Source organism: Protopterus annectens, chromosome 3.part0 (assembly GCF_019279795.1).
Source record: "Protopterus annectens isolate FY-2018-M chromosome 3.part0, PAN1.0, whole genome shotgun sequence".
In the NCBI taxonomy this organism is placed as follows: domain Eukaryota; kingdom Metazoa; phylum Chordata; order Ceratodontiformes; family Protopteridae; genus Protopterus; species Protopterus annectens.
The window spans coordinates 195,194,793-195,222,654 of NC_056731.1; the positions used below are offsets into that span (position 1 = coordinate 195,194,793).

Below are 27,862 nucleotides of genomic sequence, written 5' to 3' on the forward strand. Positions count from 1 at the left end.
ATTAATTTGTGATAAGAGTTATGAGAGATTAAATTGAGGTATAATTAATTGTGGTTCCAGAGACGCCCCTCCCGGAAGTGTCACATACTACCAAAAATGTCATATTCCATCTTTTAAAATTTATACCAGTGATATTAACTAGCTCTAATTCCATCTACAGTTTTGTCCACTGGAAATAAGTCACCCACAACAATTGTACTTCAAAATAATTGCAGAGACTGCTGCTGCACATGCCAGCCCTTTGTGCACACATTAATTACAATAGGTCACTTACAGTATTTTTGTGCATCAAACTATTCTTCACGCTTATAAACCCCCACTCGTGAATGTCATTCAAGGGAAACCGTTTGCATTATAGCCTTTCACTATGATGCCACACGTGTCTCCCTGAGAGTCAAAGTGTAACACACCTGTCTCTGAAATGAGAAAAGAAATTGGAGAAGTACCTCTTAATTATGCCTGACCAGTGAGCACTGTGCCATTTTCAAACCAATTTCACACTCATCGCAAAGCAGCAGAGTTTCCATCAGCAATACACATATCATTCACAATTAAGTCTTGACCATTACTGATAGACTTTCCAATGTACTCGTGTGCAGTTTAATATCTTACTCTTTCCTCTAGTCTCACCCAACCTGTCTTACTTTCAGGTCTTAAACATCTATTTGCCTGGACAGAAAATCCAAACTCACCCTTCAAAACAATGAATATGGCCTGCAACAGAGGGCTAGACTCTCTAAACAAACCAAATGAGTAAAGAGGTGTCTGTATTCATCTTGGCAGTGAATATTTGACTATAGGGAAAAAAAGCCCTTCCTGTTTATTTAACATTGCTATCCTGTTGAATGATCAGTCATTGTGCATAAGAAATGTTTCATCATAACAGAATGTAGAAAAAGAAATTAAGTGCACATTCTCAAAATACAGTTTCAACACTAATCAGTCATCATAAACTTTACTTCCTGGGTAAGTTTCAGTTTTTTTTTTTATTTATTCTGAACCCACTCAATAACTTTTCACACTTTTAAGTGTCAAACAGTGGTACATCAACTTTTGTCATGCTGCCGTTATCATGACTGACTTCTAGCACTTTTGTGGTCTGGGCCACAGTTATTCCATGTGACAGCAACCTTTGCCCATCTTGACCTTGTGGAGAGCAGGATTGTGGCACTGGGTGGTAAGCCACTCTCTTAAAAGAATGCTGCCTCCTACCAACTTTTAAAGGGTCCTTCCCCTCTGTGGTACTTGAACTTCATGACTAGAAGGCTCCTGCATCCACTGTCTGAACCTGTGGGGTCAGCAGCACTGAAATTTTTATCTTGCAAAAGATGTTTTCTGGTGGTCCTCACCTTTGTTCATGGAAACTTAGAGATTTAGGCCGTCATGTGAGGGGAATAATATTTAGTCTTTAACAAGAATTTGGTTGGTTATGTAGAACTAATCCACATTTCCTCCCAAAAGTGGGTGCTGAATTGTGCATGAGCTAGTCTAATGGTCCTGTCCTTGTTTCATTGATGGGGCAAAAAACAAGATAAAGGGAGGTATATTCAGAAGCCACTTGAGGACTTGGTCTTCTCTGCATAGCTTTAGCTATGACTTCAGGAGTTGATCTTCCTGTGGTATTTCTGTACTTCAGGACTCAGGCTTCTAATCAAGGTTACTCGGTATGCCTTCTGCCTCTTTCAACTCTGCTGGATAACTGCTTAGTATTTATCCCAGAAGTGGGAAGCACAAAAGAGGATTTCTGATGTGTATTGGATTCAGTCTTTCTGTTTCAGTATGTGAGGAGACTCTCCTTGATGGGTCACAAATACCTTACTAAATATACAGCTTCAGGGAGTTCCTTTTGTGTCAGTCAGGTATACACTTGTGTTACCTGTAAGCAGTGTGAGTGCCATATTTTCATTGTTATGGCTTGATTAGCAAAAAGTTCAAAGGATGGGGCAAACTGGTAGTCTCAGGGGCAGGGTGCTCTTAAGTAGTCAAAAGAGAAACATCATGTTGTATGTTCTGGCATATAGAGTATGTGCTCCCTCTGAGCATAGTACAACTTAGAAAAATACTGAACTTTGAAAGGTGGAGCAGGGAAACCCTGTTATTTGACCCCTTGGAGGCAAACCGTTTCATTAACAACATATCTGTTATTTTTCTGTTCATGCCAAATTGAAAATCATTTCTAGTTAGATATATAGTACTTCCTGCTGATATTTGTTTCCTGGGTGGTACTTACCAGCTGTGAGGAGAATAGTCTGTGCAGGTATTCAGTCAGGTTGTTAGAGAAGGTAGTCTTGAATGAAGAATTTAATGAATATCTACACTTTATAAATAATTCAGGTAACGACAGCAGCATACCAGGTTCACCTTCCAGGGACTTTTTTGGTGCATTAAGTTACCATAAAAACTCAACCCAGTTTAGATTTTTGATTTGGAGTTGCTTTGCATGAAGAACAAAAGCTATAATGAGCATAAATCATACAACAGTTTTAGTTTCAGTAGTGACTTTTTGTGACCCATGTCTTCTGTATGAGGTTGTGTTTTTAAATTTTGTTTTGTTTCATGGCAAAAATAGTATTCATAATTGGAGGGAAGGTTTATTAAATGCTTAAAAAAAAAAAAAAAAAAAAAAAAGTAAACCTAGCTCCAAACAGGAGACAGAGCTGTGACTACAACCCAGGTGTATATGCCACCAGAACTGAAGGAACCGGGCAGATGAGGGGATGAGTGAAAAATGCTCTGCTCACCTCACTTGGAGAGGTGCGGAGGGGTGAGAGCACTAATTGGCACAAACCACTGCTATTGTTCCGGGCATACCTCTCAACCTCTTAGAGCAAGAAATCTGGACAAAGCCATAAACAAAAGTGGGACAAAGGCCGAAAAATAGAGACACTTTTTAAATATTGCTCTTACAAACTTAGAAAGTTGATCAACTAGTAGGTTTTGCATTAGCATGAATTTTCTGGAGGGTGTGAAGTCTGAAACTCAAATGTGTATCATGATTTTCTAACTTTAATCTTTAATGAATTACCTCTAATTTGTCAGAAAACCACAATTTTATGAAAACGGACCAAATATATGAGGCAAAAATCTGGACATTCTGCAAAAATTTGTACAGCTGACAGGTATGGTTCCAGGGGAGATGGGCAGAGCTGCCCTTCCTGGAAATGAAGGGACGGCCTTCGTGGTCACCCCATTGTTACATCTGCTGTGTATGAACAGAGATAGGGCTGCATATAAGAAGTCTCTTGTCTCCCTTGAAGGCTGTCTGAATGATGGACTCTTACTGTCAACCCCTTATACTAAAGGTGGTACATGAATGGGCTGTCTGGTTGATGGAGGACTGATGATCAACACACACCAAGAGTAGCCTTTTGCCATTCTGTTTTAACTGTTTTAATTACTATTTTTGTTTTCTCTGGTACTTGCTTTGTAAAAAGGATTGAGATTTTATTTGATAAGTGCAGGTCTGTGTATTGCAAACACTTAGCTACCTGATTAGTTAATTGCCATCTGCCAGTCATGCAAGTGGACTGGTCTTTGATCCCTCAGGCACAACTGGGGCTATAAAGGCATTTATACAGAATAATTATATTATTTTTTTGTAGCTGATGTGACTTGATGCAAGTTATAGATGCCAGTAACATATCCTAAATCATCTCTCCTTTCAGTGAGAGATTTGAATATTGTATGGGTATCCATTGATTCTTTCGCTTTTTATAGCCCAATTTCAGGTGAGAATGTCTTCCTTACCAAAAGCAAGGCAGTAAAATGTGTAGTCTGACTTACTTTACCCTCTCTAATGCAGAGGTCAAGAACTAATGTGTAGTGGGAGAAAGATTTGTTTATTGGCATGTGGTGAGTTTTTATATTCTGTTTTGAGGTTTTCAGCAGTCCAGCAGTTCAGAACTGGTGCCAGTTAGTGTTTGCTTTAGCCGAGAAGTATATTTATACACATTCCATGGTGGTGATGTATGTAGCTGTTTGGAGGTAGTGGGGCTAGGGTTGACACAACATCCATTTTGAGTTTTATACACAGACTATACCAAAATATTTTGATCAATATTCAGGTATATCGTATGAATGTTGATTGCTGTAGGTCATATGGTGTTATAGGGGGTTGTTGAAAAAGTGACTTTTCTTTAATTGAGCTGCAACATTCTTACAGTATTATGTGCATTACTTATAAGCAACACGTGCATAGTCCCCCAACCAAAAAAAAAAAAAACAATGACAAAAGGTGAATGCCATGAAAGCCGATTGTGAATACGTTTTTGTTTTATTATTTATTAATTGGTTAGATAAGCTGGTCTGTGAACCCTTTTCGGCTGCAGCCCAGTCAACAAGGGCAAAGGTAACTGTCTTTTCTCTGTAAAATTGATTTATTGATTTTTGAAGATGTATTTCTTTTAAGTTGCATTGCTGATACTATAAATATTTTAACAGTATGACAGAGTAATGTGCTAAGTTTAAATTGTGAATATGGATATATATTTTTTTAGTATTAGATCATTTTAAATGCAATAAATTTCCACACATTATGAAATAGATAGTATCTCTGGAAGTGCTCAGAAAAACCAGACATTCAGAAAAGTGATTCTGAAATATAAGTTTACATTGTGTTGTTGAAAATACATTTTTTTTTCTAGTGCAACAGCCGGATCCGAACCAACCCAAGCCAGAGGGGGCGCAGATGCTACCTATGAGGGGAGAGCAACTAGGTGTAGTAACCAACTGGCCACCTTCCCTTGAAGCTGCATTGCAGAGATGGGGGACCATTTCTCCCAAAGCTCCATGTCTGACCACTATGGATACAAATGGGAAACCACTATACATTCTCACTTATGGTATGTACTTTGTTGTATTGTGTCTGATGTTGTATTGTGTCTGATGTAAAATGAGGGCTAGCAGGATTTGGAAATTTTGAACCATGGTATTAAATTATTTGACTATTTGAATGTGAAGAATGTATACTGATTTAAAACTGGCTGTTAGGCAGTGTTTCTATATTTTTTTCAGTTAAGTAGTTTTATTTTTATTTATGTATTTATTTATTTATTTATTTTTGGTGCAACTTAGTTGTTACAGCACAGGAGGTAGAATCAATACTGCAGGTCATGTAGACAGTTTTCTTTAAAAATTGCTCTTGGGTTATTTTTTTGTAACAGCAGACTTTTGATTGAAACATAATGGGATTATCAAGTCTCGCTCCATTGAAAGCTATCCGTCGGAATGAAATAGTGAAATCTGAGACTGGTGACAGCCCGGATTGTAACCAGTGCAACATTTTGGTATAGTAACAGCATTATGCATGGTTTTAGAGGTCGTCTCTAGGAGTCTGCGGTCCCAGCATTCCTAATTTCTGAAGTATACTAGGTCCTAGCTTGCACCAGCTCTGACTAAATGGAAAAAGCTATCTTTTATTTTAAAGAAGGCAAACTCTTACCTTAACTTTAAGGTTGTTTGAGCTTTTGAGTTAGTATATTGAGAGATCTGGGTAGTGCAGCCCACCAACAAAAATAATTTAACTTTAGTGGCATTCGCTTTTTATTTTTGATAGCATGTGTTCCATTTTATAGAGAAGTGTTACCTCTGGTCAGTGATTGTTATACCAACTGTTTTACAGAATGAAGCTTGTTAAATCATTAGGGATTATCTTGTAAGAAGTTGAAGTACAAGTTCAGTATTTATAATTTGAAAGAACAAAATAAACCTAGTCGAACCTGATTTTTTGTGTCAGGAAGACTCTTTCTGCAGTATAATAATACATTAGTTCTGTTGCTGTACTTCCCCGCTCTCGAGTCAGTTGTTTTTGTACCATGTACAAGTGCTACCTTTCTTTGATAAAGTCCGTTGCAGAAGTGTAACACATGACCTTCTTGTCTGCCAGTTGTCAGTCTGTTTATATATATATATATATATATATATCGCCATTGAGGTTAGTATTAAGTGAAGTGCATCTTTCAAAGATGCACCTCTGACATTTGCTGGCATATGCCTTTGTAAAGTTTAGAATTACTTCATGCCATCCAAGGTTCTCTTAGTTGTAGAACTTTTCATCTCTTATTTCTTTCCCATGAAGAGTACTTCATCAGACTGTGTTAAGTTAGTAATTCTTTATTTTGATTTTTACATTTAAATAAAATGTGTGTGTGTGTTTTGATATTTGATGAAATTTTACCTTGACGGGCATTCTGCTGTGTTGTGATAGCTGGAGTATTGATCCTAAAAGTCAGCTCAACACAGTTTTTTTCAGATGTATCTGTTTCTTAAACACAGGATGTATATTATGCCACATCATTGCACCAAGTTATGGTGCGTTTCTGGCCCTCTGCTCATGAGTTTTGTCTTTATAGACTTGCACTTTAGAGAATAACCTGATGGGCTTAATACAAGTGTTTTGTAACTGATGTTGAAAAAGCAATCAGGACCTTAAGTGTGTGCTTGTGGTCATAACATCACCAACCAGGACCCCAGACAGCTGCCAACTCTCCGCTTAGGAATGGAGCACAACATATGGCATTGTTTAGAGTGCCAGAGCTTCCAACCAGATATTGATGGAGGGAGAGGTTAGAGACCTTTATTAGTGCCACCATGATAGCAGCTAAGGAGAGCATCTATTGCAGCTCTCAATAGGAGGGTTTCACTGGTACTCTGAGACTAGAGTCAGTGAAAATGACAAGTTAAGGAATCAGAATGCTGGGCATTTGTCTTCCAACAACTTTAACATTATGGTGTATGACAGACTTTTGCAGGATGTGAGCTGCCCTCCTTGTAGTGAAGAGAGTCGAACTTAAACCAGTTGGCTGATAATTACAAGAGGGTAGGAGATGACTCCCCCCTACCCCCCCCCCCCCGAGTGACAACCGTTAAGAAGTAAATCGAGCAAATTTAATGCTGTACCTCTTGAGTTTGAGCACATAGCTGGTTGGTTGTCTCATGTAAACTTGAACCCCCAACTCACTTTGTGCAGGCTGTGAGGTTTAACTCGGACACTAGAAGTCTGCTCTTCTTTTCCTACAGTCAATCCCAAAGTTTTGGTGGTGGTGGAAGCCATGTACTGGGAGGGTAGTAGTAGTGGTGGAGGCCATGTACTGGGAAGGGTGGTAGTAGTGGTGGAAGCCCTGTACTGGGAGGGTAGTAGTAGTGGTGGAGGCCCTGTACTGGGAGGGTAGTAGTAGTGGTGGAGGCCATGTACTGGGAGGGTGGTAGTAGTGGTGGAGGCCCTGTACTGGGAGGGTAGTAGTGGTGGTGGAAGGCCTGTACTGAGAGGGTAGTAATAGTCATGGAGGCCCTGTTCTGGGAGGGTAGTAGTGGTGGTGTTGGAGGCGCTCTACTGGGAGATTGGTGTTAGTGGTGGAGGCCCTGTACTGGGAGAGTGGTGGTGGTGGAGGAGGAGGCCCTGTACTGAGAGGGTAGTAGTAGTAGTGGTGGAGGCCCTGTACTGGAAATTTAGTAGTGGTGATGGTGGAAGCCCTGTATTGGGAGGGTGGTAGTGGTAGTGATGGTGGAGGCCCTATATTGGGAGGGTGGTAGTGATGGTGGTGGTGGAGGCCCTGTACTGCGAGGGTGGTAGTGATGGTGGGAGGCCCTGTACTGGGGGGGGGGGGTAGTGGTGGTGATAGTGCAGGCCCTGCACTGGGAGGGTGGTAGTGGTGTTAGTACTGGAGGCCCTGTACTGGGAGGATGGTAGTACTGGAGGCCCTGTACTGGGAGAGTGCTAGTGGTGGTGGTAGTTGAAGCCCTGTACCTGGAGGGTCTCTTGCTGTTCTAACACTGAGATGACTGGCTATTAACGGTCCCTTTGAGCGACTGTTAAAAGCATTGACTTTGACCTTGCTATTGTTGGAATCCTTGAAGTTTGACAATCAGAACTCATCCGTAATGCTTGTAAAGAGGATTGTTTTCAAGTTGGAAATGGTCTGTATCCTGTACTTGCCATTTATTCCCATGGAGCAGGCCCACAAGATATTTACTTTGGATGCTTATACTTTGCCACCCCTAATAAGTCTGGAGATGGTGAATATCTTAGCTGTAGCACAGCTCTATATGAAGTTGCTCCTATGTAAGGTTGCCTTATCAATTATTAGAGAGTCATAATTCCTTCATGAATACTGCTTAACAGTTCCAAATCCTTCCTGCTACTTCATAGTTTTGTACACTTTTCCCACTAACATCTAGTTGGGTTTCCATTTTCATTGTTATTTCCATTGCACGTCATGGTATTGGACACCTCTTTGATAGGGTGTAGGGCCCACCTTAAGTCGTTCTCAGATATGGTGAAGCAGAACATCTGATAGAATTTCACATTATCTTAAAGCTCAGGGTAGGTTTTCTTGCTTTGCAAACACTGGAGAGAGAACTGAGACCAAGTGCTGTTCTTGAAAGGTCAGACACAGACATGGTGTAATATTTAAATAAGCAGGAAGTACATGCACCTAATGTCTCTACCAGGAAATGATACGGCTGTGACAGTAGTACATCAGCTAATGCATCTTTCTAGTAGCAGTTCATATTCTAGGGAATCGGATATTATTGCATCCTTGCTAATTACTGATTCAAGTCCTCTCCTTAAAGTATATCTTTGATTCTTTGATTCAGAGGAGGATCTTCCAGAAGATGGGCATCCCTGAACTTCACCCTTTTTTTTACATTGAGCTAGCATGCATTTCTTCCAGGATTTTTCTTTCAACAAGGCAGAGGGGAATTGCATTTGAGATGTGCTTTGTACTATGAAAAGGATAACTTTATGTACAAATGCTCGCCACTTCTATTGATCTGTTAACCTGTTTGCAAAATTTTAGGAGGGTAAAACAAGTATCATTATTTTTGGACCTCCCTTTGGTGTCTCAAAAGGATGTGCTTTCAGATAGTTTATCTGCTACATTTGAAAAACTTCCTTCTCTATGAGGTAATGGGTGTTTTCCATAGCTGACAGTTAGAGGTCTGAAAGTTCAGCACTGTTACTGCTTGCTCCCACCTATATAGGTACCCCACCTTCGTTGCATTTGGCAGACATTTTAAAGTTGCTGTCATCTAAAAGAAAGTCTCATTTTACTGTACCCTGATAAGTAAAAAAAAAAAAAAAAAAAAAAGATGTTTTTTGATTAAATCACATTGCAGTAATGCTAACAAATGGGATGTATTCTGCCAAGCTTACCATACGTCCGTCCAGTATGCCAAAGCTTGGACACCCTTTCCCTCATGTGCTGTATGTCCAGCCTTAGACCTAGGCAGGAGGACTGTGTGCTGGTACATATGGGATGTATAGGTGTCATAATCCTCAAAATATTTTGCCTCCAGTCTGGGAGTCAAAATTTAATCTGTAGAGTCATTGGAAGCATTTCGGTTTGCCTGTATGAGCAAAAAACTAATAGAGACACATTCCTTACAATCACAGACATTTACAATGGGTTTTTTGCTTAGAACCAGAACATAAAATTAGAGACTGTACCATTTGTCAGACTTTTGTCATAAAAACCCTAAGAAGTTCTCTCTGTCCTCCTCTTATTTAATTAGAGAACAAGTGGCTTAAGGCTCTTGTGTGAGCTACCATGTTTTCCAAAGCTTCTACCTTGGATGTCCCATCAAAGCTGAAAAAAAGAAGCTGAAGAAGACTCTACTTTGACTTTCTTCTCTAGGTCAGCAGTTGAGTAGCCCACGACCTCTGGGCCTGTTCCTTTGTCTCACTTTACAGGCATGTCTCGTCTGATCAGTCAGACTGCCAATAAGGAGTCGAAGGGGAAATCCAGGCTAGTAATTTCAGAAGGACTGAATCGTGTTCTTTAAATCTTAATGCATGAGGGATATCCCTGGTTCTTTAATGGAGATATGTCCAGTGTCATGTCCTTCTCCCCAAGCATCTTTCTTCTCCATCCACTTCTGTTTGATGGATCCTTAACAATGACAGTTATATTAGGGATCTGTGTTTTATACAACATGCCTACTAGAATGCACAGTCATTGTGAATGGAAGAAAATGTCATTTTAGGCAGTCTGACAAAAAAACATGGCCCCCGTTTTTGACTTAACACAGGCTTGAGTTCACTATATTTAAATAGGGAAAGTGTCTGGAGTGAAACCCTACATATGAGAAAAGAGGAGTGTCATGTTCCTTTGCACAAAAAACAGTAGATCTGAAGTAGTTTACTTCATTTGGTCTGGCCAACCTGTGGTATGCTGGATCCGTATCGGATGAGAGCCGGCAACTTTACTAGCATCTGCTCCGAGCTCCAAGCTCTTCCCCTTACCCATAATACACTTCCACTACCTTCCAACCCCCAGATCTCGTTTGCTGCGGCTAGCTGAAGCATCGTGATCTCCAGAGCTCCAGGTTGTAAGTGGGTGTAAAACTTTTAGAAAATCTCTTTTTTTCCTCTAAACTTTAGATAGTGATAGTGTAGGTTCCCCTTTCTCCTCCCCTCACTTGGTGCATCGAGTTTTCTAGTTGTTAGCTTAGTCAGAGTAGCTGTGTGTGTTTTTTGCTTCCCCTACCCCCCTCAGTGTGTTCTGTGTGTGAGTGTGGTGAGTAGGTGCTTTCAGTGAGAAAGAAATAATTTTTTTTCAGTTATTCTTCCCACTGATGCCATGGCTGATAAGCCAATATTTTAAAGATGCACTGAGTGTGGCCATAAGTTATCCTCTGCGGATGGCCACACTCTTTGTGTTATGTGCTTGAGCACTGCCCATCTTAGCACAGACTGCACTATTTGCATGGGGTATAACCCACGCGCCATCAAAGATAGGAAGGTCAAGTTGGCCCAGAAAGGACTTCTTCCCCCTTCTGAGATGGTTGCCTCGTCTTCAGCTTTGGTCACAGCGGCTGCTGTGGCTGCCTCTCCTGCTTTTCTTCCCCTGGCTTCTCCTCCCTCCCAGGCTGGGACTCAACCCCCTGTGCAAAAGCCTGCAGAAGCGGAGTGGAAAAGGGGCAGAGAGAAGGAGAGAGAGTTGAAGTCAAGGGAAAAATGTAAAAGGTCTCTGGACCATCTTTCACTGGTCAAGACTGTTAGGATCCATGACTTCCCTTGGCTCCGATCTGCAAGGTTTTCCCCAGAGCCAGAGGAGAGACACTCAGCTTCTAGGACCTTGGTGCCCCAACCCACAAGGTCAGGGTACGTGGCCTCGTTGAGGTCCACCCAGTCTTTATCCAAAGTCGACATGGATAAAATGATGAGGAGGTTCATTCCTACTCAGATCCAGATGGGGGTCTTGCCAACCCCCTCTCCCTCAGGAGGGGGGAGATCGCTTCCTTTTTTCCAACCGATAACTCCTTCTCCAATCCGTCCATCGGGTTCGGAGTATTCTGATCCGAGGATGGCTTTAGTCAGGGGGTCAGCGCTGATGGTACCTGCTTCCTCGACGTGACAGCTGCCTGGAGCGTGTTGGATGTGACCAGCTAGGGTCTGAGCCGCTCTCAGAGCCGGAGCTTGGGATTCGGATCCGAGGGAGTGGAACTTTTTTCATCAGCTCTGCCTTTGTCAGGCCAAGTTCCCTCCCTTGGAGCTCCATCCAGTAAGGGCCCAGCTCCGATTCTCTAGTCAGACCTGGGGAAACTGGCCTCTGTTTTGGTTTTTCAGGAGGTTTGCTCTCCCTCGGCATTTGACATGGTAGAAAGGGTTTTCTCTGCTGGATCGAGACCCCTGACTGTCCCCTTGGCTCTTTCTACAATCCCCATCATTTTACCAGAGGGACAGCCCATGCTCGAGGAGCTCCAGATGGTTCCCCCTGAGGAACAAGTGGCTTGTGAGTCCCTAACCGAGAGGTGCCTTGAAAGCATATATGCGAGAGAAGGCACTTGGACTCGCACGAGTCTCTCACCTAGGATACGGACTTGGATGATGGAGAAGGTTCCCCTAGGTCACCTGCAGAGGATGTCTCCTTTGGAGATATCATGGAAATCCTTTGCCAATGGGGAGGTTGGTCTGCCCCCAAACCTCCTTCTGATGAGTCCGTGTACCTGGAGGCTTTTGGCACAGGCCCATCTACTTCCTGGGTGTCACCTCCCGTGGATCCTTTGGTGGATCTGGTCACCTTGCGGGCATGGAAGGAGCCGGACATCATGGAACCAATTCCCAAAAGGCCTGAGAAGATTTTGAGTCCTCCCTTGGATAGGCCAGCATGGAACAAGGGCTTACCCCATACACACTATGGTGGTAGCAGCCACAAAGAAGGAACTTGCCCAGAGAGTTCCTCAGTTCATCCTCCTGACCGAGAGCTGTGGATGATGGGCTGCCTAGGGAAGTGGGTGTACGCTTCAGCTACCTTTTCTATTAGGGCACTGAACTACCTGGCCCATGTCACCAGACTTCAAAGCGACCTGGTAAAGGAGCTGGAGGAATCTCCCCCTAAGTCCATGTTGCAGGAGGACAGGGTCTCTTTCTCCGTGAGGATGGCCACTTTGAAAGCGGTCTCCAACACATCCATGCGACTCCTGTCACATATTACTGAATGAGCGGCTAGGGCAGCTGGGTTCGGCGTGTCCATGAGGCACAATGCCTGGCTCAGATAATGTCACTTTTTGGAACCTTTCAAGGTATCCTTTGCTCTACTCTTTTTGGTGAGCAAAGAGACATTAGTTCAGAGCGAGAAGGATGGGGAGACACTCTGCCATCGGGATCTGCTTCTCAAACCCTCAAAGGTCCTTTTCCTGGAACCAGAGAGGGAAAACGAAAATGTGGTTCCAGAAGTCACAGTATTCCCACGACACTCAGGACTCTTCTTCCCCCAGAGGCATAGGGGGACAGAATGGACACCGGCCCAGAGGCAAGGGGGGGGGTCCGAGGAATTTTGGATCTCAAGAACCTTTCTCGGACAGACGCTGGCAGCAACCCTGAGGGGTGGCCTGACTGCTGTACTCTGGAGGCAGTCTGGAGATGATTGTCCTTGCACCTAGTGGTATGGGAGTCCATAACATCAGACCACTGGGTGCTTCAGATCATATCCAGTGGATACTCTATCCCCTTTGTGGGTCCCCCCAGATATCCCAAACACCTTCCAGATGTACCACCCACACAAAGGGAGGCAGCAGCACAGGAAATTTCCAAGCTGCTAGAAAAACGAGCCATCTAAACCATCCCCCCCCCCCCCCCCAGATCAATCCAGATCAGGCTTCTACTCCAGGTTCTTTTTGGTGCCAAAGAAAATGGGGGACTTAAGGCCCATTCTGGACCTTTCTACCCTAAACCTGTCAGTTGCCAAAGAGAAGTTCCGGATGGTCACACTACAGTCCATCATGCCGTACGTGCAAGAGAGTGGCTGGATGTGCCCGTTAGACCTCCAGGATGCTTACTATCACATAAAAATGCACAGAAGCTCCAGGAGGTTCCTCCACTTCTGGCTAGGAGTCAATCATTACCAATTTCGAGCCCTACCCTTTGGTCTCACTGCAGCCCCCAGGGTGTTCACCAAAGTGGTGGTGGTGGTAGCGGCTCACCTGAGGCTCCAGGGGATTCAGGTCTATCTATACCTGGCCGATTGGCTCCTCACTGCTCCCACCAGGCGTCTACTCTCCCAAACCAGGGATTATTTCTTGATCCTTGCCCTGCATTTGGGGATTACAATCAATGCATCCAAATCACTCCTAGATCCTGTACAAGTGATAGAGACTACATTGGTGCAAGGATAGATACTTTACAGTGCAAAATCTTCCTGACCTCGGAGTACAAAACCTGAGGATGCATGTCTCCCTGATCTACCATTCTCATCTCCCTACAGCAGAATCTGTGTTGAGGGCTTTAGGTTCAATGGCGGCGACCATAACGCTTCTCCCATGTCCCCGGTTACACATGAAAATTCTATGGTGGACTCTAGCTGTACAATGGTCCCTGTTGGAACTTCCATTGGCATATCCAATTTAACTCAGTCGAGTCTGTCAGTCGTCCCTCATATGGTGGATGTGCTCTCCGGACATTTTGGAGAGACGACCTTTTGTTCCAGCCCTGGCCCATGTCATAGTGACCACGGACGCTTCCCAACTCGGGGGGGGGGGTGTTGTTCAGGCAGGACAGTCCAAGGCCTGTGGTCCCCTGTAGAGACCAGCTTGCATATAAATGTCCTAGAGATGAGGGTCGTCCTTCTAGTGTTGCAGGCCCTTCATGCCTTTTTTCCTCTGGGAATGATTGCAATTCAGTCAGACAACATGTCAGTGGTCTGGTATATCAACAAACAGGGAGGGACCAGATCTTACCCCCTTTGTCGCGAGGCTATGAGAGTGTGGGAATAGGCGATCTCCACTGGTCACTTTCTCATTGAAACACACATTCTGGTACAGTCCACCATCCTAGCGGGCAGGCTAAGATGACTATTCTGATGCCTTAAGAGTTTTCTCTGAATCTGTCACTTGCGGAACAGATCTTCCGTGAGTGGGGTCAACCTTGCTGGGATCTATTCGCATCTCCCTCCAACGCGAAGTGCAGCGAGTTATTTGCTCTGAACCCCCTGCCGGGGGAGTCCCCCAGAGTTGCTCTAGTACATGCTTGGCCTGCAGGTCTTCTGTATGCTTACCCTCCAGTACCTCTTATTCTGAGGTTTCTACAGAAAGCTCGTTGACTGTGGAGCAAAGTGATCCCTATTGCCCTGTTTTGGCCTTGTCAGGTATGGTTTCCCTTCCTTTGGTCTCACCTTCTGGCTCGATCTTGGATCCCATTCAGGATCTGATTTCACACCCTTCGGGGGTTCCTCATCTGAATCTGGACAGTTTGAAGCTCACAGCTTGGCTGCTCCAGTTCCCGTGATTGCTAGGACTCCTGGATTATCCTCCTCAGTTCGGTCTATTTTGGTAGCTGCTCATAAGTCTTCGACTAGGAAGGTTTATAGCAGCAAGTGGAAATGTTTTTCCCTTTGGGCTTCTCAAAAGAGTTTAGACCCCTTAATGGCTCCTATTTCCACCATTCTTGATTTTCTAGCTAATATTTTTCAGCATGGAGCTAGTTCTTCTACTGTCAAGGTTCAGTTATCTGGCATTTCTCATTTTCATGTGGGTGAGAATTTTGCCTCTCTAGCCTCCTCCCAGACTGTGTAAAGCCTTTATTAAAGGCACCTTTTTGTTATGCCCCCGGTCAAGGATCCTGTTCCCCCATGGGACCTTACTATGGTTCTTCAAGCTTTGGTCGCTCCGCCTTTTGAACCTGCTGCAACAGCAGATCTGAAATATTTGTCTTGGAAAACAGCTTTTCTGGTGGCTATTACCTCTGCCAAAAGGGTTTCAGAACTGCAGGCCTTATCCATCAAAGTTCCTTACATGATTTTTCACAAAGGTAGGGTTTCCCTTCGGACCAATCCATCCTTTCTTCCTAAGGTGGCATCACCAGTCAATATCAATGAAACCATCAATTTGCCTGTGTTCTTTCCTAATTTTACTAACAAGATGGAATACAAACTCTACCTGCTGGATGTTCATAGAAGGTTACAATTCTATTTACACAGGACAAAAAATTTCTGTAAATGTGAACAATTGCTTGTATCCTTCTATAAACCTTTTTTGGGGAAACCAATCTCCAAGGTCACTATTGCTAGATGGATTTCTTTATACATCCTTCAGGTCTACAAGGACAGGGGCATGTCTCCTCTGGGTCAGGTGAGAGCTCATTCCACTAGATCGATGGCTATGTCTGCGACTTTTTGGTCTAGAGTTTCTTTGGCTGATATTTGTTCTGCAGCTACTTGGTCCTCATCTCATACATTTATTTCTCATTACAAATTGGATCTGACTTCCAGAAGGAGAACATCCTTTGGTTCCGTGGTGCTCCTGAATATCCTTCCATGAGGGCCTCCCAGGAGTTTAGTAGCTGGGGACTCTGCCCCACAGGTTGAAGGCCAAATGAAGTAAACTACTTCAGATAAAGAAGTTATGTACTCACCATAACATTCCATCTGAGTAGTTCTAATTCATTTGTCTTCAATCATCCCTCCTTCCTTTCCCCGGACCTTGGCATATGAACAGCCTATGGGCTGCAGTTATAGGTCAAAAGTATTTTTTCAGGCCTGGTTATCAGTATAAGGTTCAGCAAACTCGATCTGGGGATTGGAAGGTAGTGGAGGCGTATTATGGGTAAGGGGAGGAGCTTGGAGCTCGGAGCAGATGCTAGTAAAGTTGCCGGCTCAGATCCGGTATTCCACAGGTTGAAGACAAATGAAGTAGAACTACTCAGATGGAACGTTATGGTGAGTACATGACTTCTTTTTATAAACATTTGCTTAACGGTTCAGATGTGTCCTATTTCACTCGTATGTGTAGTAGTTAACACACAAGCATTAGATAACTTCCTATTTTATGTACAGACCTTTTATTGAGATATGTATGGTTAATGTGCAATTAAAGCCTGTGTGTGTGTGTCTACCTCTTTTATATGTGTGTGTGTGTGTGTGTGTGTGTGTATATATATATATATATATATATATATATATATATATATATATATATATATATATATATATATATAGGCTTGATATCACTTACCCGAAGAACTGCAGGACAATGACAAGCAGTCGAACGAGGTTAGTTGAGAGTTAAGAGGTTAGTTGGAGAAGTGATGTACAGAAACTGTGGAGGGAGGTCGCGCTTCAGTCAGGAACAGGGAAATAGTCCATTTCCTCACTGTAGTGCAATCTCGGAGTTGGTATATTTAAATGGGGGGAGGGGTGCAGGGAGCCCCCCTGCAAAATAGTAGAGGTAAGCTAACTGCCGTGTCTGCATGAGGGGAATGTTGATATTATGGAATGCACTTTATCGTACAAACATTTTTAACATTCCTCTCTCTTGATGTTTAAAGGTTAGATGTTATTTTTTCGGTCGAATGCATGATAATATATATATATATATATATATATATATATATAGATATATATATATATATATATATATATATATACACACACACACACACACACACACACACACACACACACACACACACACACACACACACACACACACAGTGGATATATATAAAGTGTACACACCCCTGTTAAAATGCCAAGTTTTTGTGATCTAAAAAAACACGAGACCACAATAAATCATTTCAAAACGTTTCCCATCTCTAATGTGACCTATAACCTGTACAATTCAATTGAAAAACAAACAAATCTGTTAGGGGACAAAATATAAAAAATAAAAAAACATACAATAAGCTGGTTGCATAAGTGTGCAGACCCTTAAACTAATACTTTGTTGAAGTACCTTTTGATTTAATTACAGTATTCAGTCTTCTTAGGTAGGAGTCTATCAGCATGGCACATTTTGACTTGGCAATATTTGCCCACTCTTCCTTGCAAAAGCGCTCCAAATCTGTCAGATTGTGAGGGCATCTCTTGTGCACAGCCATCTTTAGGCCACCCCACAGATTTTCTGTTGGATGTAGGTCTGGGCTGTGGCTGGGCCATTCCAAAACTTTCATTTTCTTCTGGTGAAGCCATTCTTTTGTTGATTTGGATGTATGCTTGAGGTCATTGTCATGTTGAAAGGTGAAATTCCTCTTCATCTTCAGCTTTCTAGCAGATGCCTGAAGGTTTTGGGCCAAAAGTGACTGGTATTTGGAACTGTTCATAATTTCCTCCACCTTGACTAAAGCCCCAGTTCCAGCTGAAGAAAAGCAACCTCAAAGCATGATACTGCCATAACATGCTTCACATTGCAGATGGTGTTCTTTTTGTGATGTGAAGTGTTGTTTTTGCGCCAAACGTACCTTTTGGAATTGTGGCCAAAAAGTTCAACCTTGGTCTCATCGGACCATAACACATTTTCCCACATGCTTTTGGGAGACATGTATTGTTTTGCAAATTTAGCCAGACATGGATATTTTTCTGTTTAAGAAAAGGCTTCCATCTTCCATTCCTACCCCATAGTCCAGGCATACAGAGAATATAGGACATTGTTGTCACATGTAGTACACAACCAGTACTTGCCAGAAATTCCTGCAGCTCCTTCAGTGTTGCTATAGGTCTCTTGGCAGCCTCCCTGACCAGTTTTCGTCTTGTCTTTTCATCAATTTTGGATGGACATCCAGTTCCTTGAACATCACTGTTGTCTCATATTTTCTCCATTTTTTAATGACTGTCTTCACTGTGTTCTGTAGTATATCCAATGCTGTAGAAATTGTTTTGCACCCTTCTCCTGACTGATACCTTTCAACAGTGAGGTCCCTTTCATGCTTTGTAAGCTCTCTGTGAACCAAGGCTTTTGCTGTAGCAGGCAATTGAGTAAATGTCAGGAAAATCCTACTAGGACAGCTGAACTTTATTTGGGGATAATCAGAGTCCCTCTAACTGATGGCAGGTATGTACCCAAGAAGACTGCATGTTGTAATTAAATCAAAAAGTGCTTCAAGAAAGTATTAGTTTAAGGGTGTGCACACTTATGCAACCAGCTTATTGTACATTTTTTATTTTTTATATTTTTTCCCTAACAGATTTGTTTGTTTTACAACTGAATTGTACAGGTTATAGGTCACATTAAAGGTGGAAAAAGTTTTGAAATGATTTATTGTGGTCTCATTTGTTTATATCACAAAAATCTGGCATTTTAACAGGGGTGTGTACACTTTTTATATCCACTGCACATATATCTATATATATATATATATATATATATATACATATATATACACACACACACACACACACATACATACATACACACAGACACACACGGGAGTCAGTTGGTTGAACAGAGACAAAGCAGTGTGAGATATTGAAACAGTGGAGTCGGGTAATTTGCTTTTCCTTCTGTGTTGTGATCTTGGGGATGGTATATATTATTAGCAAGAGGTGTGGGGGTGCAGAGGGCTTATTCCCCTGCACAAAAACATGTTTGCAGTGTTTTTTTATTTGTTGGTGGTCAAAATGTTTTCAATCACTTGCCATTCGATAAGTTGAATTTTTGGGTCTACTTTATTTACGCGGAAAGCATAAAACTGCAAATATATATGGAACGAACCATATGCATCGAAAGTGCAAGCCATTGAAAACTGTAAACTGAAATCTCTGTAGGTGGAAATTTCCATTTACTTCAATGTAGTGCAATCTCCGAGTTGGTATATTTAAGTAGCGGGGGGTGTGGTGGGTGCAGGGGAGAGGTGCTTGCCCTCCTGCCTACATCTTTTTTTTTTTTTTTTTTTTTTGTATTTTTTTTCCTTGTTAACTTTCGAACATTTAAGAGTTCGATGCATATATGTCTATCTTTATGCATTCTAATTTTTTGAATATTCGAGTTAATAAAGTAGACCCAAATTTTTGATGGATGGTAAACATCCATATGTATGGCTATACTTACCATTATCGACTGGCACTAATATCAACGTGAATAATGACATCAAATGATTGACATTATACACATCGACACGCTATTAAGCATGCACCAAGTACCAGTCTTAGCACATGCAAAATCTTAAAACAAAACTAAAAGAAAACCGTGTATGTGACGTTGTCAGTCTCACCTTTATTCTCACTGGTGGGTTGGTGGGTTGGATCTGATCCATCTTGGCCATTTCTGCAACTCGAGGTCTTCAGCAAAGCTCATGGACTATATTCTTTCCCCATAATCCAGCTCCCCCAATTACCCCAAATCTCATTTGCCACACAGGGAAGAGCTTCAGCAGCATTGTTTTGGGCTAAGTACTAAAGCTTTTTTCTACATTTTATAAATAGTAGTATTTCCTATTTCACATTCTTATTTATCTCTCTGTGATAGTTAGCTTAGTTGTGAACTGCTTCTTTACCCTATTCTATCTTTTTTTGACATCCATTTTAGTTAGATGGCATCTTAGGAGTGTTCTTTTAATTAGAGGATGTTCCTTTCTCCCTCCTCCCTTTTTCTCTTGTTAAAAAAAAATAATAGTGCATTTACAATTTTATTGCCTCTGTATGGGCTGTTTAGTCCGTTTAAGTTTGAAGACTTGCTGTGTGAGACTGCGAGTGAATGGCTCTCCTTGTCTCCTTTTTGTATTATGGTCATGTCACAAAAGCAGGATAGTAAGCCCTTGGGCTTCAAAAAATGTAGGAAAAAGATGCCCCTTAGCGATTCACATATTCTATGTTTGTATTGCTTGGGGTCTCTTTATTTGCAGGATTCTTGTTCCATTTGCCATACTTTTAATCAGCGGGCCTTAATGGAATGAAAAAATAAGCTTATTCTAAAAGGACTTTGAAGTCGCCTTTTGCTGAGGCTATATCTCCCGAATCTGACAAACCTGTCAAAAGACCTTTGTCGGAGCTGAATCAGAAGGTTCCAAAGTTATCTGATCCAAAGGCTCTGATGGAGCACACCTCTCCTCCTAGCTCTAAGACTCCCTTGGAGCAGGGAGTTTCATTGCTCCGACTCTTTTATCAGAGCTGAGACATAGGAGCCGATCTCCCTCTATTGGAAAGGTTTCTTCTCAGCTCCCTCCTCCACTTCTAGTCAGATCAAGGTCACCTACCTTGTCTTCTGGGGCTGCCAGGAGTTTATCTGATGATGACGTGGATAGGGTTGTAGAGAGACACTTGAAGACACTGGCTTTGGCCAAACTACTGGTGCATCCGAGCCCAAAGGAATTGGATCAGCCTCAAGCCCCCTCTGTTGCCACAGTTCCTCCTCCGATCCATCCCCCTGCTTCAAAGCTGGAAGATTCCTATGTCTAGGTTTTGTCGGTGTCGGGTCCAAGATCCATACCTTCTTTCGATCCGATACTTTCCCTGAGCATCTCTATGCCGTCAGAGCAGGAGACCTCTAGGAGCAGACATGCCCCTGCTGGGTACCCGGAGACTTTTTGGATCTCATCAGATCTGACTATGCCCCTGGGGTCTTCGGCATGGGTGAGTTCAGCTCTTATCTCTGCTTCGGAGCTACTCTCTTCTGCTCCGGAGATTCCTTCAGATCTGACAACTTGTCAGATCCTGGGAGTTCCTCAGAGTGGGGAGGTTCTGCCTTTGAAGCAATGAGGAGGGCTTTGACTATTTCTCAGTCTGACAGTCTCCTTCTGATCTTCCTCCCTCTTCAACCTGGTTGTCTATCTGTTCTAATGTGCCCTTTCCACAGGTCTGCAGAGAAAGTAGTCCTCAGGATGTCCCTCAGGGTATCGCTCACTCTTCCAGAGCCTCTCCGGAGGCCCCTCAGACGTGAATATGCAAAAGGAAGCATCTTGACTCCCCGAAAGAGTCTATCACATCAGATACTGACCTCAGTGAAGCAGAGGGGTCCACATGATTGCCTTCTGAAGATGACTCTTTTGGAGACAGCCTAGAAATCTTAAAACAGAGAGGTGATTAACAGCCCTCCACCCCCCCTCTGCCGAGGAGTTGAATTTCCTGAAGGCCTTTGCATGTTGCCAATCAACTTCTTGGGTGACTCCTCCTTTCGACAAGCTCATAGAACTAATCTCGTGAAAGGCTTGGGAGACCCCAGACACTACAACTGCTGTAAAAGAGAAAAGCTTTTTATCAAAGGGCATAGTGGTTGATGCCATGGTTGTGGCAGCAGCCAGTAAAAAGGAACTTTCTGAAACCAGTTCCTTTGTCCATCCTCCTAATAAAGACTCTAGGATGATAGGTAGGTATGGGAAGTGCATTTTCTCATCAGCAACCTTTGCCTTGCCATCTCTGAATTATCTCACCCACTTTACTAGGTTACAGAGAGACAGGATTAGAATTATTAGACTCCCGCCAAGGGGCCATAGCTGATGTGGTGGCAGATAAAATCAGTGCTCAGCTCGCCACTTTAATTTCAGTTGTGAACTCATCCATGCAACTCATTTCTTATGCTACAGATGGAACGAGTAGGGCAGCAGGCTAAAGTATCTCCCTCTTAGGAGGCAGGCCTGGATGTGCCTTTGCAATTTCGCAGAAACCTTCAAGTCATAATATTTCAGTGCCCCTTTTGACAGTTCATCTTTTTTCAGACCAAAAGTAAAGGAAACGCTCAGTAGGTGTGAACAAGAAGGCAAGACCTTGTCTGCCATTGGAGTGCATTTTTCCACTCCTACCAGACCCTTTCCCAAGTATCAGAAAGGTAGTGGGAAAATGTGGTTCAGAAAATCTCAACAGTCTTACCAGGACACACAAGGTGAAAGTTTCCCTAGAAGCAGAGGAGGAAACTCTAATGGAAGACATCACCCCCGTGGCAGAAGGAATCCGCAGAACCAGGCTCCAGAGAATCCTTCTTTGGGAGACCCTTCCAGTGCTTCTAAAGGGGTGCCTGATTGCTTGCCTCTGGAGGCAATTGGGGGAAGATTGTCTCTGTACTAGGAAACCTGGCTTAATATCACAAACGACAAATGGGTGCATGACATAATATCCAAAGGATATATCATTCCCTTCTCCCTTCCTATCCCCACAAACAAATCAGTTCCAGATGTTCCACCCAGTCGAAAAGAACAAGCAACATTAGTGATTCAAAAGTTGCTGTCAAAAAGTCATCCAAGAAGCCCCCGCAGACTAGAGAGGATCCGGAACTTAAGATTCTTTTTAGTTTCAAAAAAAAGGAGACTGGAGACCCGTTTTGGATCTCCGCAACCTAAACACATTCGTAAAGAAGTCCAAGTTCTGAATGATGACACTGCAGTTGATACTTCCATTCCTAGGAAAAGACAATTAGATGTGCTCTATAGACCTTCAATATGCATACTACCACAGTCGAATGGACAGGCAGTCCATGAGATTTTTGCACTTCCAGGTGGGAGCCAGTCATTTTCAATTTCAAGATCTGCCCTTTGGTCTCACTACAGCCCCCAGGGTGTTCACCAAATGTATGGCAGTAGTAGCGGCACACATGAGGCACAAATGATACCACGTGTTTCCATATTTGGACAACTGGCTTATAACCGCCCTGTTGCTCCAATCAAGGGATTATGCCTTTCAACTCTGTTCCTCCCTAGGTATTACCATCAACTATGCTAAGTCTGTGCTAGAGCCATCTCAGAGTTTGGTTTTCATAGGGGCAGAGTTAAACACAACTACACAAATAGCAAGACTTCCACAGAGCAGAGTAGATTACCTCCATCACTATGTGAGAATTCTGATCAAGAAGTCAAAAGTTCCTGGAAAACTAGTACTCCAGGTGTTAAGGAAAATGGCTGCAGCTATCGTACTGATTCTTCTAGCTCGCCTACACATGAGGGTCCATCAGTGGTTGCTCAGTGGTCAGTCTTGGAACTCCCAGTGTCCCGCAAGATTCTGATAACCAATGCCTGCAAAAGAAGAACTTCATGGTGGATTCACTCAACCTTAGTGACTCAGGGTTACCAGTTCATCCCTCCTCATCCTATAGCCACAGTGACCACGGGCGCATCCCAGATTGGGGGGGGGGGTTCTAGGGAAGGCAGTTCAAGGCATCTGGCAAGAACACGAGGCTCATCTGCATATAAATATCTTAGAGATGAGGGCGGTGCTTCTCATGTTGTAAGCATTGTAAGCATTTCAGGACCCTGTTCATCTAGGAATGATGGCAATACAGTTGGACAACATGTCTGTGGTATGGTATGTAAACAAACAGCGGGGAACCAGATCATACCCACTTTGTCGAGAAGCTGTCAGGATCTGGCATTGGGAGATAGCCTACAACCATTTTTTGATAGCAATGTACATCCCGGGGAAGTCCAATGTCATTGCGGACAAACTGAGCAGGGCCATTTTATGGCTGCATGAGTGGTCCCTCAACCAGAAAGTTGCAGAAGTGATCTTCCAGAAATGCGGCCCGCCTTGCCACGACCTTTTTGTATTACCCGACAATGCCAAATGTAACAACTACTTTGCCCTGATCCCTGCCATGGGGGTGTCGCCCAGGGTTGCACTTGTACACAATTGGCCTCCGGGACTTGTATGTGCCTTTCCCCTAATTCCACTAATATCAACATTTCTGCAGAAAGCAAGTCTGTTGGAGACAACAATTATCCTAATTGCCCCTTACTGGCTTCGTCATATCTATTTCCCTTTCTTCAGCATAATTTTTGGGATGAACCTTGGATTCTGGAGCCAGTTCTGGACCTTCTGACACATACATCGGGGATGGTTCATTCCAATTTGGACTCGCTCAAGTTGACAGCCTGTCTGCTCCAATTCTCTTAATTGCCAGGTTTCCATCTCTTTTCTTTCCAGTCAAGCATATTTTATTGCTGTTTCATGTCATCTATTCAAAAACTTTACAAAAGCAAATGGAAAATATTTGTGCTATGGGCCAATGGCGACAGGGTACAGCACCAGTTCACACTGATTTGCAATTTCTATCAGAGCTTTTCAGTGGCAGATCAGGAGCAGCCACGATTAGCGTTCTGCTAGCTGCGATTTCTAATTTCCATATAGGAGAGAATGACCGTCCTATCATGTCACACAGACTGTGCAAAGAATTCTTGAAGGGCACTACTATGTTAAAACCACCATATAAGCATCCAACACCTCCTTGGGATCTCAATTTCATCTTATATAATATCATTTTTCCTCCTTTTGAACCTTCAGCCACATGTGAGTTAAAATACCTGTCCTTGAAATCTCTCTTTTTGGTGGCTATTACTTCAACTAAGAGTATCTGAGTTGCAAGCCTTGTCAGCAAAACCTACCCTGTCTAGTCTTTCATAAAGAACAGTCTTGTTATGCACTAAACCATCGTTTTTGCCCAAGGTCACGTTGGAAAGTAATATTAACCAATCTATAGACCTCCCAGTTTTCTTTCCCAACTTTCAAAATAATACTCACTCCATCTGCTAGATGTTCATTGAAAATTACGTTATTTGCATAGAACTTCTGAAATAAGAAAATCAGACCAGCTTTTTGTCTGTTATGCTGAGACGAGAAAAGGTCAACCAGTTTCAAACGTTACCCTATCTAGACAGTTAACAATGTGCATTTCCCACATTTATAATTCAAAGAGCAAACCTCTTCCTACCATGGTTAAAGCTCATTCCACTACATCTGTGGCCATGTCTGCAGCCTTTCAGGCTAGACTACCACTGGATAATATCTGTGCTGCAGCTACTTGGGAGAAACATCATACCTTTGTTACCCATTATAAAGTGGATTTGGCCTCTAGCAGTAGAGCCTTCTTTGGTTCTATGGTTCTGAGGAATATTCTTCCATAAGCAACCCAAGAGTTAAGTTGCCTTGGACGCAGTTCCACCAGTGAGAATAAAGGTGAGATTGACAACATCACATAAAGAAGTTATATTCTTACCATAATATTCCATGTATGTTGTTCATCTCGTCCTTTATTCTCACTTCCCCCCTCCTAATTTCCTGGTAGATTGAGTACAACAGTTGGGCTTCTCTGGGCCCTTTCGCCTCAGAGATTTTAACATATCTATGTGATACACACACACACATATATGTATGTATAGAAGCTTTTACTCTCTTAAATATCTTAAATTGGGGATACTATACAAGCTCTCTTCTATGGGCTGCTGGGGGCAAACAAGATCTGAAGTAATTGGGGAAGTTGCATTATAGTAAAGAATATAGCCAACGAGCTTTGCTGAAGATCTTGAGCTGGAGAAATGGCCGAGATGGATCGGATCTAACCCACCAGTGAAAATAAAGATGAGATGGACAACACACATGGAACATTGTGGTAAGAACATAACTTCTTTTTTTTTTGCAGGGGGCAAGCCACCATGCACCCCTTCTGCTAATTATACATTCTAACTCCCAAGAATGCACAATTCTTGGGGAAGGGCAAATTTCCTAACCCCAAGAATCTGTTGATCTGCTACTTTTGTTATTTTCTCGACAAGTGTCAGCCATCTGTTTAGTTGATTAAACAGATAGTGATAAAAAGTGCTGTTCAACAAAAGTAGCTCCTTCCATATGTGGATATATATAGGGTGTGTGTATGTACACACACACAAACACACATATATAGAAGTATGACCACTAGTAATGCAAAAAAAAAAAAGACTTTGAACAACACATGCAGGCACGCCCACACCAACACACACAAGCACCCTTGGAAAATTAGAAATGATGTTTTACAAAAGCCACTCCCCTACCCAATTTCTAAGCCCCTGTAATTATACCAACAAGTAATAATTCATAACAACAGAAAACAGTATAAGATTAGATCCAAGGGAAAAGAGCTAAAATTACACACAATCTGCAACCAAGAACCCAAAATATCTGAGGAATGCCAGCTGAGAAGAAAGCCATCTCCTATCTAATCCATCTACTGATTAACTTCAGAGCAGTTGCTGAATAACAGGAAGCACTAAGAAAATTTTGAACTGGAGTGAAAAAAGATGAAATTGCACACACTGTGTAGAAGAAAATTAAGGAATGACCACTTGCAAAAAAACTCCTCTGTGTAATTCTAAGACCTGCTATCTGATCCATCCAAAACATCAGGGATCTCAAACTAATGGCCCTCGGGCCTTAGTCGGCCCTCAAACCAACATAATGCTGGGTGAGAGAAGTTACTACACAACATCTGTACCTGTGCTGCCTAACTTTGTTTTTGTTTTGGAGATTGCAGACCTCATGCAATCCCCAAGGTCGTTCAAATTTGAGACTGCTGCCTAATATTCAAACAGCTGCTCATTAACAGAAAACATTTTGCACCACTGAGTTGTATATAGTATACACACATACAAACACACACACTTGCGAGCGCATATGTAAATATCTCTGAGATTGCACAAATTCTGAGAAAATGGAGGAAGTAATAAAAGCACAGTATTCACCTCTTCACTCTTTCCTGAGCCTGTCCCCCATTGCACGACACAGGCAACATTCTTTTGATGAAATTCTGAACCTTGAGCATCCGTCTGCAAACAGCAGAATTCATGCTTTTTGTCCACAGTACTGTATTTCTTTCCTTCTTTCTTATTTTTGCAGATAGACTGTTTTGATTATCATTTGACTGTGTTTGATGTGTTGGACTGACTGTCCATTCAAACACTCACATAAAGGTGCCCATCTTCTCAATACACTTCTAGTATTTCATTGTCATGAAAGTGAAATAAATAATGGCAAAAGTAATGGATTTCAGTTTATCGTTGGATATGCATACACTGTTTTCCCCAACATCTCATGTCTGTGAATGTTTAGTACTGATGTAAATTTATTGTACTTAGAAATTAGTTTACCTTGAAAATTGTATATGTAATATAATTCTTAGATACAGATAACTAGCTTCATACTTCAATAAGAAACTGTGGTTTGGGACTGCACTTTCTAAATCTGAAGAAAACTGGCTACTCTTTTAAGATAACATTCAGGTGTACTTTAAATCCTTCTTAAGAGAAGATCACTGTAAAAAGAAACGAAACAAGTCATTGAAACAACTAACTGTTACCCAGAGAGTAGAAAATAGTAGTGCTGTATTTTCTGTTTTAAGTCATTGAAGACCAAGAAAGTGTTCTTCCTTTCTTATGTATGCATATTTTATGGGCACTATAAGCTTTGGCTATAAAAACAGATATGTTGTTAGCATGGCAGCCCACTGTTAGATAATTTTGGAGTATAACACATTAAGATTGTGTAAGCAGTTATATGATGCAAGGACACAACTACAGGAGAAAAAGAAAGATAAAGAAGTGATAGAAAGTAGATTTATTTCCCACCTCTTGGGTATACCTGTTTTAAGCTCCATTTGGTTATTGTCCTTAATTCTACAACTAATTGGGAAGGTCTCTAAATGAGATATCTTCTACTATAAGTTATTTTCTAGTGTAACTAAAAGAAATGAAGAGGGAGTGGTCACCTTTCAAATGACAAATCAATGTTTAAAGATTTAAAACTGAAAACCTTTAAGCAGCATTTGTTTTGACACCCAGTAGTGAACTTCTTATGACATACCAAAAGCTGATGAAAAGATCGTCTGCTGCTGCTGTGTTAAGTGCTTGTTAAGTAGCAGAGCTATATCAGACTGTTTTTTTCATGGTATGGCTGAGGGGCAACAGAGGCCGTCTTGGAGATTG

At 42.3% G+C, this 27,862-nt stretch overlaps 1 protein-coding gene across 10 annotated transcripts in view; it reads left to right on the forward strand.

Annotated features, from left to right (window-relative positions):
* The window catches only part of DIP2C (disco interacting protein 2 homolog C), a 2,757,794-nt gene that overhangs the window by 1,561,798 nt on the left and 1,168,134 nt on the right, over nt 1–27,862 (forward strand). For all 10 annotated transcript variants that reach the window (XM_044064688.1, XM_044064689.1, XM_044064690.1 and 7 more), the window contains one exon: nt 4,644–4,841. In XM_044064688.1, the coding sequence (XP_043920623.1) occupies nt 4,644–4,841 (198 nt within the window). The remainder of the gene's footprint in view (nt 1–4,643; nt 4,842–27,862) is intronic.